This window comes from Vulpes vulpes, chromosome 11 (assembly GCF_048418805.1).
Source record: "Vulpes vulpes isolate BD-2025 chromosome 11, VulVul3, whole genome shotgun sequence".
NCBI lineage: Eukaryota > Metazoa > Chordata > Mammalia > Carnivora > Canidae > Vulpes > Vulpes vulpes.
Window position 1 is genome coordinate 21,453,092 of NC_132790.1, and position 13,829 is coordinate 21,466,920.

Genomic DNA, 13,829 nt, shown 5'->3' on the forward strand with positions numbered 1-13,829 from the left:
TTAGAATCCCTGGGATCTCTTGAGCTTGCGAATAGCAGCGCTGGTGTCCCCCTCAGTAGCAATGAGTGCTTGCAGATTGGCATGGTGGTTCCCAAATCCCATGGCCTGAAGAGATTCCATTTGCTGGCTGAAACGAATCTCAGGGGCTTGCAGAAGATGAGAAGGGTCTCCAGCTAAGGACTGTAGCCTCTGCAGGCCTGTTCCAGATTTGTGGCAGCATTCAGGACCTTTGGGTTCAGCAATATCTGGCACATCCCAGGCCCAGGGCACTGTATCAGGGTGGCTGCAGCTGGGTGCAGGAAGCCAACCCAGGCCCCAAAGGTAGGGTGCAACCCAGGGTAGAAGAACAGGAGCCTCTGTGGCCAAGAGTTGCAGACCTTGTTCGATCTGTAATATTGCTTGTGATGCTTTAGGGTTGGCTAGGGCTATAAGCATGTCGGAAAGCTGTGTCTGCTGTAGGAATGTGGGCAGCTGCTGCCTATACTGTTCGCTCAGCTGGGGCGTACTTATGAACAACATCATCTGGGCTGCCAAGAACGGGTTGTTCAAAAGCAACTGCATCATGCTTCCAGTGATTTGGGATTTGGTCTGCTCATCTGAAGGCTGGAGGTCATCCTCTAATTTCTGGTCAGAGCTATCTAGAGAGATGGTGGCATCTATGTCCTCTGTCTGAGGCTGCTGAGTGAGCTCTATGCTGGGTAAGGCTGGTACCCTAGCCGGCTGCTGAACGGGACAGGTAGGACTCGGGCCCTTGGTGGAGATAGTGGTGGTATGGGTACTGGGAGTATGGTTCACCTTGTTGGGGGTAACACTGGCCGAGGTGATGGAGGATAAACCATGAGAACTAGTATAGATGACTCGGGTTGTAGGGAGCTGTGGAAGCTGGTCTTGCCGTTCCTGGGGTGGTGTTGGAGATGGAGGCGAGGACTGAAGTTGTTGCAAAACTTGTCCTTCCAGGAGAGCTGGGAAAGGGTTGCCCCCAAAAGGATCTTGTGAACTGTTGAGCATTTGGTCATTGCAATCAACATAACTCTGACCCAAGGCATTATCCCCACCTGGCAATGTCTCTAAGCCCGGGTGTGACTGTGGGTTCAGTGGATGCTCAAGAATCTGCTCAGGTTGCTGGATCTGCATTATCTCTTGAATCATGGCAAGGTTTCTGGCCAGCTCCAGAGTCTGCCATAGAATGTCAGAATTGTCAAGGATGTAGGAGACTTCTGGGTTCTGCTGCATCAGTTGTTGCATGTCTGGGTGTTCTGAGATGAACTGTCTCACGAGGTCTGTGTTAGATAGAAGCTGCTGGATACTAGGATTCTGTAGCATCTGTGCTATGTACTCTGGACCACTCACTTCCAGATCCTGGGAATGCACTTTGGGAGCATCAGGCTCCACAAGGAGGGCTGATTCCACTGGGATGTGACTCACACCCCCAGGTTGGTATACCCCATTGGTGTTTCCTTCAGTGTTTCTGACCTGGTGGCAGGGCTCTTTGGTCGGCAGGTTCCGGGAGGAATGCGCTAGGGATCTGGAGCTGCATTTGGACTTGATGACCAAGTGAATGGTGTGACCATCTAGGATGCCCCTCTGTCTCAGTGTGTCATGGTCTTTGAGAAGGCGGCCCATGAAGACCAACACTAACTGGTCCATTTGGCACTTAAAGTGGGTGGATAGCTTCTCCTTGAACTGCCTCACTGAGGTGTCATCAGCTATCATAAAGTCTTCCTGCTTGCCTGCTGTCTTCACTATCACTCGGGTGACACTCGGAGAAATGTTCTTGTCTGCAGGCATACGTGAAGGATGCCCACTCTGAGCCATCCTGGGTGTTCGAGAGATGACATGCGGCATGGACCTCAGTGGGAAGGCAGATGGTGAGCAGGTGGAAACCGGGGCAGAAGGGGTGAGGGCAGAGGAGTGTTTCTGCTGGCCCCCGTCTCAGTTGTTGTGTTCTCAAGCCAAAGGCTAGTTTCCTTGTTGCTAAGAAAGGGATGAGTGACCAGGCTGGGGCCAGGTATTTTATGATGTTATACCCCCCACCCCAGTTCTCCAGATGTGGCCTAGCTGAGGCCTGTCGTGGCTACTGATTCATAGTTGGTACTAGGTGGGCTAAGTAAAGATGACTCCACCCAGGGCTGCCCCTCCTTTCTGCCCCACCCACCAAAACCATAACTTCTTCAAAAAAGGGATATTGTGAAGTCAACTCTAGTCTCACAGTCTCTGCCAGGGAGTCATATTTGTGTATGTGTGGGGGTGGGGTCACCAGATCTTCATAATAAAATAAAACAAGGTCATTTTCCAGAAAATGGAGGTCAGGTTCTCAGGATGAAACTATTAAAAAAAAAAAAAAAAAAGACCAGATTGCTTATGTGAGATGTGTGCTTCTCTGTGGTGCTGTGTGGGTCCCTGTTGAGATGGCAGGCTTGTTATAATGATATATATATATATATATATTATAATATATATAATATATATAACTATATATTATATATTTAATATTTATTTATATATACTATATTATATATATATATATATATATATATATATATATATATATATATATGTTTGTTGAAACCATAGATAAAACTGCGTACCTGGAAGAATGGAATCTCTCCTGTAAGAGGGATCTTACTACTTTTGTTAGAGATCTCAAAAAAGTAAGGCCTTACAAAGGAAAAGGGAACAAGAACAAAGTTCACAAGTGGAAGAGGAGGTCACGGTCTTCTCTGACTCTAGGTTTAGTGATTCTGGACTTAAGTGAGAGTGCTCTCATGTGGAGAAAGATTTCCTCTATCCTAAAAGCAGGAGCAAGGCTAGCTGGGGAGGCTTTCTGAGGAGCATTTCAAATTAAAGGTGAGTGAGCCCTTACTGGCAAAGTATTTTTTATTCACTTATCACTTGGTCTTTTCTACACATCATTTTAGCAGAACTTTTAGAAAAATTTGTTTCAATGTCTTAGCCCAGTCTTTAGTGTCCACCTTTGTGTCAAAGCATTAGAAAGAGAGAGGTCTATAAATCAAGAGGTGACGGTGGAAGAGATTCATAGTGAAATACCTAACAGGACAGGTTTAAGCAACTAAAACAGATTCTTAGTTCCATGCAGATTTGGAGGACAGTGCTTGATCTTATTTGCATAGTAGATGAATTTTCTGCTAGTCGATGTGTTAAAATGTGTACTTATGTCTATGTAGATGGAAATATCATACATATGAATAAGAACCCATATGTCTGATTGGATGTATATTTGTGTATGTTTGTATATGCAGAAGTGTAAACATAAGACAGTGTGTATGAAGTAATCTGGTACCCTCTGGGTGACTGAAGACTTTGGGGTCTGAAATTTTGAACATTCCATCCAACTTCATGGAAGGGAGTTGAATCACACAGATAGGTAAGTAACAGATGTGGAATGTTTGGGTCTCTATGTTCTCAGTGTGTTGAAGATGAGCAAAGAAATTACAGACGGCTTGCCAGGGGACTTCCTGTGTCACACCAAAGGATTCTCTATTGAGAATATCTAGACCACCAGCTCAGTCCATGTCAGACCCTCCTCATCCTCAGCCATATAGCTGCTCACTTCCTAGGATGGGACTCAGACCTAAGTCCCTCACTCAATTTCACTCAAAGTGAGATGATTCAGGACAGTGAATCATTGATTTTCATACTAAGACACTGGCCTCTGTCTTCCCAGGTACCCTACAGGAAGCTGAGGATAATGACCATTCTAATGACCAGTTGCCCTAGGTCTCTGCACTGAGACCAGAGGCTCTCAACTTAAGACTTACTATGCTAAGCCTTGTTAATGGAATTTTATAGTTGTCAGAGCTGGATTCACAGTTTTCAAAACACAGAATAGATTTGTTTTAAAAATTGGAGTGTAGCTCCTACAATTCTGGGATTCTAGTAAAGAGGTGTTTGTTAGTTTTAGTGTTTGTTTCCCAATGAAACCCCAATCTAATTTACTGAGGCCATTATTAAAAATAACTTTAATGTGATGATTGAGTTATTAATTCTACAGAATTATCAACTATAAAGATATAATCGACATTTTCCAATCAGTAAACTGATGGCCTTTTTGGGGGATGATTCATCTGAAGGGTGAGGAAGACATGCTTCTCCCAATACTCTGCCCCCCCCACCCCGGGTCTCAGGGCCTGGAAGTTTTGTTGGGAATGACAGGATTTGGTACAGTAGAAAGCCAAGAGACCTTTCTAGCTGGCCTGTGCTTCAGTGTCCGGAAGCTGAGGTCATAATAGACCAGGTAACCATCATTATAGACATAAAGCTTATGATCCAAGGGAGAGTAATTGATGCCATGCAGGGTTTCAAGCATCTTATCCAGCAGGATGCTGAGATGGTGCTCCCGCCCTGTGGTAGTATCAAAAGCATAGAAGATCTCCTCTTGGCGGGTGCTCAGTGGGCGTATGGCATAGAGCACTCCACAGGCCATGAAGGCTCCTGACAAAGCTGGCTTAAACTGGCTGGTGTGCCAGGTTTTCTCCACTTCTAAGTTGCTGGTATTGAGACGACTCACAACCAGGTTGCCTTTGCTTTCCTCAGTGGCGTAAAGGACCCACAGGCCCTTCTCATCACCAGCAAAATCTATGTCTTTCCAGGACACACCAGCATAGGAGAAGCGGTTGTTGTGGGTGGCGCTGGGCAATGGGCGTTGTAGCACCAGGGTGTTGGAGGAAAGATTCACCTTGGCAATGTCATGTGTGCCATAGTAATTAAAGTACATGAAGCTTTCATACACAGTATTACCACTGCCATCACCATAGCCCATTGTCCATTCCTTATAGTTCTTCATCAGTACCAGGTCATCATAGGACTTGTACAGCCGGTAGGAGTCAAAGTACCTAGGCCAAGCACCACACCAGAATCATCAGGGTACACAATGCCAATAAAAATGAACAGACTAGTGTTCTAATTAATAGTGGGAGCTTTGGAATCAGACAGAACTGATTTGTAATCTTTCTTCTTTTACTTACAACATACAGTGACAAAAAATTACTGTAAGAAAATCAGTAACAGTAATAACAGTGACATCAAACTCAATAATGCCTCATGGACACGGTGCATGCATTATATCATTTAATTATAGTGAAAACACCAGAAGGTAGTTTGTATTCCCACAGATTAGGAGACCGGGTCTCAAAAAGAGACCTAAATAATTTGCTAAATAATTTGTTGAAAGTCTCTCACCTCATAATTAAAATCCATAAAAAGAATACCAAAAGAGGGCAGCCTGGGTGGCTCAGCGGTTTAGCGCCACCTTCGGCCCAGGGCATGGTTCTGGAGACCCGGGATCGAGTCCCACATCGAGTCCCACATCGGGCTCCCTGCGTGGAGCCTGCTTCTCCCTCTTCCTGTGTCTCTGCCTCAATCTCTCTCTCTCTCTGTCTGTCTCTAATGAATAAATAAATAAAATCTTAAAAAAAAGAATACCAAAAGAATCTATCTCATTGATTGTTAGGACTGACCAAAATAATGTGAATAAAACAATTAGTAGAATATTCATCTCAAAGTAAGCAATAGAGGAATAGTTATTATTCTTTTCTTCTTTATGGAGACTTTCTGTACCCTAGACTCCACTGCTTTCACCTGCTCTTGAGACACAGGTGAGTCCTGTGACCAAACATAGTTCTAGAGCTGAAGTTGGGGAGATCTATACTCATGAGGCCACTTTGGAAAGTACTTTAAATTATCCCTGAATTATGAGTATTGTCACAGCTTAACATTGGACAGTAAGTCCTGCCTTATAAAGAGATATTTTGAAAGGATTTAAAAAGCAAAATCATGTAAATGTGCTTCATATGATACAAAGTACCTGTAAGAATTGGGATCAATATTATAAGTAACACTAATCTGTCTGAGATGAGCTTCCACTGAGACTCTTCAGGTTCAAGCCACGTTCTTCCTTCCCTCCCATGATTTCCTGCTCAGCTGGATTTTTCTCATACTCCTACATGTCCTGACTTTAAAAACCCTGCCTGTGCACTGAGCCTAGCTACCTAGACAGGCTGCCAGTTTATTGAAGGGCTCATTTGTCTACTCATGGATTTAGTTAGCAATTCTTTCATCTAAAAAACATCTATCAGCACCTACTATGCTGTTCACACTTTGCTATGGAATCTCACATGATATTCTTGCAATTTAACTATCCTTACTTTCTAGATGGCTAGAGTGGTTCTGAGACATGAATGCATTTCTCCAGACTCATTTAGCTTAAGTGCTGAGATTTAAACTCAGCTCTGTTTGAGTCCATCTCTCAAGTACGGTCAAGCTCATCCTGTAAACATCTTTTAGGAAGAAGGTAGGATTCTGAAGCCAGGCGGAGAAGAATTTGCTCTTGAGATTAGCTCAGGCTACAGATAGAACCAGTTTCGTTTATGATGGGATTAGAAATTTCAGACAGTGGGTTTTTGAGGTAGCTCAGGGCCATCTGGGCCATCCTTAATCCTGAAAGGAGCTCTAGGAAGTGACCTGTCTGGCCTAGGCCAAGGTTGTCCAGGGGCATACCTAAAATGGAGAGAGGAAGCTCTGCTGGGGCCATAAAGAACCCTGTTAGGGTAATGTGGAGAACATTTGGAATGAAACTGGTTGCAAAATGGAAATCATCTTGAACTCACCTATCATCTGAACTCAGAGGGGCCACCCAGTAGAGGGAAGAGTCTGGATTGGGTCCTGAGTCTCGACCCCAGACACCTGCCTTGTGGGAGAAGCCTCTCCAGTTGAGTTGCACCACAAAGGGTCTGCTGACTTTCTGCAGGCCTCTGTGGGCACAAGAACCTAGAGAAGAGAGCAGCCAAGGTAGAAACCGGAGTGAAACACACAACCTCCAGGGAGAGGACAATGAAAGTGTGATATCCATATGTGCATTTCAGCATGTGTCCATCTACCTGAGGGCATGTACAGGTATATAAGCAGGCGTGACTTTGTGCGAATACAGGACAGTGCACCTGTCTGATTATAGGTGTGTTTCTATCTATCTGTGTATACTAGCATGTCTGTATGTGAGAGTCTGCATCCCTTAGTGATGTACCATGCAAGGAAAGAAAAGATTCATTCTATACCAAGACCTTTACTGTCCAACCCTGCACACCATAGCCAATCCTACATTCCCAAACTCTGTCTTTGGGGAGATGAGATCTTAAGAATTCAGTGATGCCTCACCAGGTGGCAGGGGTGGACCAGAGTCCTCTTGCCTCTTCGTCCTCTCACACTCGCTTAGCCGGCCCTCAAGGACATCCACCTTCTGGCGGAAAGCACAGAGGCTACGTTGGTCAGAGTCAGCCAGAAGCTTGAGTGTGAGGCTGGCATTAGCCACCTATGGAAACGAGATGTCAAGGATATAAGTCACAAACTGTTCTTAAGACCTGAAGTGAGGCTCCCATATTACTCAGCTCAGTGTCGCTTTTCTCCAGAAGTAAGTGATTTTGGAAATCATCAAATTTATGAGATTAAATAAGAGAGGATACCATGAAGGGAAGAGGGACTCTCTAATCTATCCATGTACTTGGCTCTGGAGTTGAGAGAGGAGGTTCTCAGCCTCACAAACTTCTCCTTTGGCCATAAGTTGGTCCACCAACTTCCGTGCTCCCTCCAGTTCGAGGCGTAGCAGGCTGTAGTTTGGGGTCTCCTAGGAGGAAGCAAAGGCAATGGGATTCCCGGCCTTCAGGGCACAGTTTATCTCCCGGACCTGGTTATCCTAACCTTCAATGGTGTGTGCCTACTTGCCAACGCGGGTGCGGGGCATGGACAGGCATTTCCCTCAAACTTCAAGACCTATAGCTCTTTTCTTCTATTCACAGTTCCCCAGTTCCACACAGCCAACAAAATACTCTCAGATCCATACATTCTTTTATTCCATTAATAACCTCAAGTAAGTATTAGTGTTATCTCCATCTCACAAATGAGGACATTCATGTCCCTCGGTTCACTGCAGGGAAAATAACTGTTTCCCGGGTATGCCCAGACTCTGTCTCCCCCTTCTTGGTTACAGCCACACCTCAGGGGTGTCTTGGTGAGTGAATGAATGGACAGACTCCTAGTTTCCAGGCCCTCTCCCATCAACCTTTCCCAGGGCTCCACGAGCGGCCATTCCAAAAAGCAACTGCCCACATCACACGCTGAATGTCATATTTCCATTCACTCAACCTTACAGTGTAAGCACAGCTCACCAGCTTGACCCACAAGTCTCTCCAGATATTGCCCCTATTTTAACTCAACTCCAGATCTTTTCTGTCTCCCTTATACTGGTCATCCCACTTCCTTCTTCTTTTCCTATAACATATTCCCATCCCCCACTGCACCTATACCCATGAATTAGCCTCTTAGTGGAGGAAGCACATCCTACACAAGCTTCTCTGTACTGTGACTGCCACTGAGAATCCCAAGAATAGTACCTAATTTTTCCTTCATACTCAGGATTCATCTCAAAGATGAGGGCTATGCTTCACTCAGCAATTTCTCTACCACCTTGGCTCATCCTCATGCTGCATCCAGGAGAGAATGTGCCTGTATAACTGCCGGCCCTGCCCACAGCTCCAGTGCTCACCCTGGATAGCTCCTGATTGTACTTGTCCATGAGTTCCTGGGCTATACTCTGTAGCTGCTCCAGCTGCTTCAGTGGAATGAGATTGTTGGACAGGTGAACTATACAGTGGCACAGGCCATCTTCATCCTCAGAACCTGGCACACTTTTCACCAGCTGCAAAAGCAAGACCATCATACATTAAGCATAATCAAACATGCTGGGGCAACAATGTACTGTTTAGGAACATGAAGCAGAAGAGCTGACCCTCCTTTGGAGTGTCAGAGAAGAGCTCTCTTTGCACAGGAGATTGTTCATGACTGTCCGGGTTTCTTTCTGCCATGAGTTTGAGCGACCCTTCCCTTGACTTCCCAGAACCGAAGCATAGCCCCCTTCCAGCTCCTAGCAGTAGGGCCTCCCTCACTCTACCTTATATTCTGGCTGGCTCTGGTCGCAGTTCACAGAGCTGGGAGTAAACTCTTCCTCGAGGCTCTGTGGAGAAGAAGAAAGCTGCTCTGAAAAGAAGTCCCTAGGGAACCAGTTTAGGGGCTACAGCACCTCTACTCTGGAGAATAGTATATTGCCACAAGTTCACTTTGTCTCGAAGACAGCAAGAACAGAGTTCCAAATTGTCAAAGAAAGGAGATGGATGTTAGTATCACCATGAGGCACCAGACTGATATTTAGCATTCACAAGAATGTGACAACATATGACTTCAATTCTTCTTCTTCTTTTTTTTTTTTTAGGTGAAAAACTAGAGGTACTGAGAGTTTAAAAAAAGAATCAGCTGGGGTTTTTACAGATTCTTCAAGAATCAAGATATGTGACTCCTGTCCTTCTCTGAATAGTCCCACATGTAGCTTCTCTTGTCCTGGGAATTAATTTGGCTATGTCTTCAGTCTGTAACCCCAGCCCAGTGGTTTAGTTTCTGGGGAAGATGAAGCAGAGGGCACATGCCTATAATAGCCCAGGCTGGCCTCCCTCAGCTCCAGCATCCTTCACACAGGAAAAGGGTGGCAGATTTCTGCAGAAAATGAGGCCTCATAGAAGAGCAGGGTGGACAGCCCAGAAATCCTCCTCTCTAACCTTCATCCTTGTTTTCCCTCTCTCACTCAATGCTTACCCAAGCCCAGCAACAGTCAGAGTTGACTGGGTATCCCATCCTTGTTCCAGACATCCGTAGGCCTCTCCACCTCCACTCTCTCTCAGAACATGTGGCTTCTTGACACAGATCAGAATGGTGAGGGAAGCCAGTCCAAAGCCCAGAACCATCTCCCCACCTGATTGAGATCCCCCCACCCCCAGTCTGTACCTGAGGCTGTCCTGGGAGCACCAAGAGCAGCAGCAGTAAGGGTACTGTGAGGGCCAGGGAAGGCTGCATCTTGCTTCTGCTATAGAAGGGGAACAAGACCTTTGAGTCCTCCTAGCCTTTTATCTCCAGTCCAAGTGAATGGTCTCAGTAGGAGGGATACAGATTTCAACACCTGAAAGGACTGAGCGCATGAGAGGGGTGGGGAGGGGACAGGGTGGGGCGTGGGAGAAGAGGCTGTGACACACTTGTGCTTCCAGAAATGAGGTGGAGGTGACTTTTTTACATGAACAGGATCTCTCTCATCTGTCCTCAAGCTGAGATATATCCTCATCCTCCTGGGTCCTCCTGTCCAAACAGAATAAGGCAAACCTGAGACAGGCTGTGGGGGCCTTGGGATGGGTCTCTTTCAGGAGGGTTTATGGTCTTTCTCTCAACATGAATACTCTAGAGTACTCCTCTGATATTTAGTAACTCCATCTGATCCATCTCCAGGACAAAAGCCATTTTGGTAACCAAGGGCCCTTGGAGGAAGACCAAGCTGTATACCTGGGGGGATTGTGCAGCCCTGTGCTGGCTTGTTCTGCCACATGCCCTCCCCACACTTAGAAGTCTGTCCTTTTCACTGTTCTAAGCACTCCAAAGGTTTCCATCTCATCCCACTATTCAAATGTTTCTCCTAATCCCAGCTCCTGATGCCAACAGCCTCCACTGCCTGTCCTTCAAGAAAGCCCCCCGGCCAGTATCTTCTTGTTAAGCCTCTGGTCCTCTGGGCTCTTGCCTAGGGTACCTCAAAGAAAAGGAAGAGCTGGTTCCTGGGTCATAGCTCAGTGTTCCTAGTGCCAGACACTCAAAACTGTTCTTTCTTCTTCCATATGTCTCTTGAGTACTTCCCAGGCAGCAGTGAGTTTTAAACCCTCCAAATACCTAAGGACATGCCAGATTTCCTATGAAGACTGCATTTTCCCCATTTTCCCATTGAGCAATTTGTATCCTTTGGTATTTCCTACTTGTCATTGCTCCCCTAGTTCAGATATCATAGGCATTTAGCATAAAGGCCATTTGCTAATGCATCCCCTCCTTTAGAGCCCTTTGCCCAACACATGATACCCAGTAGAGAGAAGCATATGAAGTCTCTACTTCTCCTTTTAGGGAAGGGGTTGGAGAGCTTAAATGAACATATGACTCCAGGAAGACACACCTTGAGTTCCATTGGGCAATCTTTGATGAGAGATTATACGCTCATCTTGTTTTACAGATTTTCACCCTCTGACTCCTTGCTTGAGGCCTGGTATCCACTCTCCATCAACTCCTCTGGCCTAGCCTTGCCATAGCCATGGGTCCAGGGGAGCCACAGAGGTTAGGCAGATATGAGAGTTGGGCACCCTAAGCTGCATGGAGCAAGAAGCATCTCCAGAATCACTGTCCACAGGTGGGTGTTACTAGAACTTTATGGAAGGAAGGATGGAGAGGAGAAAGCATGCAAGAAAACAGAGCATGAAGCATGACAACTGGTGCTAGGGTCATCTTCCTGTTTTGCCAACTCAACCTGGTGATTGGAACTAGTTGGGAAAGCATAGAAAAGCTAGGCTTGTGAGCAGAGAGGGAAAATAGTTCAGGCAGGTAGCATGGGGCAGTCCACTGTCTTCCCTCCCAGAGCCAGCAGCTCTTCCAAGATTGAGGTATGAATCAGCCAGGTCAGAAGCTGTGTCACCATAACTCTGGGAAATGAACAAGGGGTAGTGGAAGGGGAGGTGGGTGGGAGGGGGGTTGGGATGACTGGGTGATGGGCACTGAGGGGGGGCACTTGGCAGGATGAGCCCTGGGTGTTATACTATATGTTGGCAAATTGAACTCCAATAAATTTTTTTAATAATAAAAAAATACAAAAAAAAAAAAAAAGAAGTTGTGTCAAGTTTCCAGAGCTATGTTCTCTTTTATTCATATTGTACCATTTCCTCAGCCCCTTCTGTTTTCACCCCTTCAGCAAACATGGAGTTCCTGCTTAGTGTCTCTCTCTCTCTCTCTCTCTCTCTCTCTCTCTCACACACACACACACACACACACACACACACACACACCAAAGGCCCTACACAAAGCCATCTTTCACTAATTTGGTGCTGGCTGGGCAGAGTGATGGAGAAAGATGAGATTTTGATCTCCAGGTTGTGTCCTGGGCCTCCCTGTTTGCCACAGTCCAGGTCCAACATGTTCTATGTGTGTGATACGTAACTGTGGGGATGAATACATAGTTAGAAAAACCAGAAAAACTCTAGCCACACTAGGCACAGGCCAGAAGAGGTGAGTTCAGTAAGTCTTCTGTTCATTCAATGAAACAAGGTTGGGGTGACCAGAGCGCCACCTATTGGCAGATAATGAAGATATCTTCTTTAGCACTCTGGTCAGAGGAGCCTCATGCTGCAGCAAACAGGTGCTCATTCACTGCCACGGGAGGCCCTCTCGGGGCCCACATCCCTTACTGCCCTTGCCCACCAGAGCCGAAGCAAGTACCGGAGCCTCTGAGCAATCTGCTGGGTACGTACTCCATAGACCACAGGATTAAGGGCAGGTGGCACCACCACATAGAGGTTAGCCAGGAGGATGTGGATATGACTGGGCACTGTGTGGCGGCCAAAACGGTGAGCCAGGAAAGAGAAGAGGGCAGGGGTGTAGAAAAGAGTGATGACGCTGGCATGCGCCCCACAGGTACCCAAGGCTTTGCAGCGGGCACCATGAGATGGCAGGCGACATACAGCACGGAGAATGAGGGCATAGGAAGCAGCAATGAGCCCTAAGTCCAGGGCTGGAGACAGCAATGTGGTGGCCAAGCCATACCAAACGTTGGGGCGTGTGTCGCCACATGCCAGCCGAGCCACACCCATGTGTTCACAGTAGGTGTGGGGGAGCTCCCGCTGCCCACAGTAAGGCAGTCTCTGGAGCAAGGCCACTGGAGGTGCCATGACACAGGCACCACGGGTCACTGCGGCTACTGCCACTGTGCCCACCACACGCTGGGTAAGCAATGCCCCATAGCGCAGAGGCTGACAGATGGCCACATAGCGGTCTATGGCCATGGCCAGGAGCACTGAAGACTCAGCAATGAAGGTCACATGGGTTACAAAGAGCTGGGCTAGGCAGGCTGCGAAGGAGATCTCCCCTGACAGGCCCCAGAGCACAGCCAGAGCTTTGGGCACTGTGGATGTGGCCAGAACCAAGTCGGCGGCTGCCAGAAGCCCCAGAAGCTGGTACATGGGTGCCTGAAGTGTCTTGTCAGTGGCTACCAGCCCCAAGAGAAGGGCATTCCCTGCCAAAGCAGCCATGTACAGCAGACACACAGGCACTGAAAGCCAGGCATGCAAGGCCTGCAGGCCTGGCACCCCCAACAGGACAAAAGGCCCAGGCCCAGAGGTGAGCACAGTCTGGTTGAGAACAGGCAGTGCAGGATCCAGTTCCATCTCCTGGTTCACCCTGGTTCTGTCCCTGCAGGGTATGAATGAGGCCTGTGAGAAGCAATCACCAGTTCCCCAGAGATTTTAGATAGGTGGTGATGAGGGTCAGGACTTTGGGTGCTACAGCATTTGCTGAGAGCCATATGCTGACCTGTGGATTCCCTAGCTACCTGTGGATTTGCTAATGTTCCCATAAAATGAATGAAGGAATTTCGTTTCTTACAGGTCAACAGGCTTACTACAGGTCACACATTTAGTAAATAAAACTAGTATTTGAATCAAAACTCATCTGACTAAAAAACCACAGTCTTCTGACAGTCTTCTCTGGGTGGAATGTCTCCTAATCAGCCCAGGCACACAGGAGCATTGGAATACGCTTTTCCTGATAGCCTGTGCAGGAAGTTATTCATGTCATCCAAGCCTAATCTCACCAATATTCTCCATGTTTCATCCACCCCAATGAAGCTGTAAGTAGGAAGGTTGGAGATGTGGAAGGGCTATTTTTCCTGTCACTCACTGACAGATGCTCAGACAAAACTT

At 46.9% G+C, this 13,829-nt stretch overlaps 3 protein-coding genes across 3 annotated transcripts; all 3 read right to left on the reverse strand.

The window, feature by feature from the left end:
* UBQLNL (ubiquilin like) lies at positions 1 to 1,845 on the reverse strand. Its single transcript, XM_025988458.2, has one exon. The coding sequence runs from the start codon at positions 1,843 to 1,845 to the stop codon at positions 1 to 3; it is 1,845 nt and encodes a 614-aa protein (XP_025844243.2).
* A 2,296-nt stretch (positions 1,846 to 4,141) lies between these two features.
* On the reverse strand, positions 4,142 to 9,803 carry LOC112911785 (olfactomedin-4-like). Its single transcript, XM_025988457.2, has 7 exons — positions 9,655 to 9,803; positions 8,960 to 9,059; positions 8,555 to 8,707; positions 7,514 to 7,636; positions 7,171 to 7,324; positions 6,627 to 6,786; positions 4,142 to 4,853 (listed from the first exon to the last, which is right to left on the reverse strand). Exons 1-7 carry the CDS (start codon positions 9,801 to 9,803, stop codon positions 4,142 to 4,144), a joined length of 1,551 nt encoding a protein of 516 aa, XP_025844242.2.
* Positions 9,804 to 12,275: 2,472 nt separating this feature from the next.
* On the reverse strand, positions 12,276 to 13,295 carry LOC112911783 (olfactory receptor 52D1-like). Its single transcript, XM_025988456.2, has one exon. The coding sequence runs from the start codon at positions 13,293 to 13,295 to the stop codon at positions 12,276 to 12,278; it is 1,020 nt and encodes a 339-aa protein (XP_025844241.2).
* Between the last annotated feature and the right edge of the window lie 534 nt (positions 13,296 to 13,829).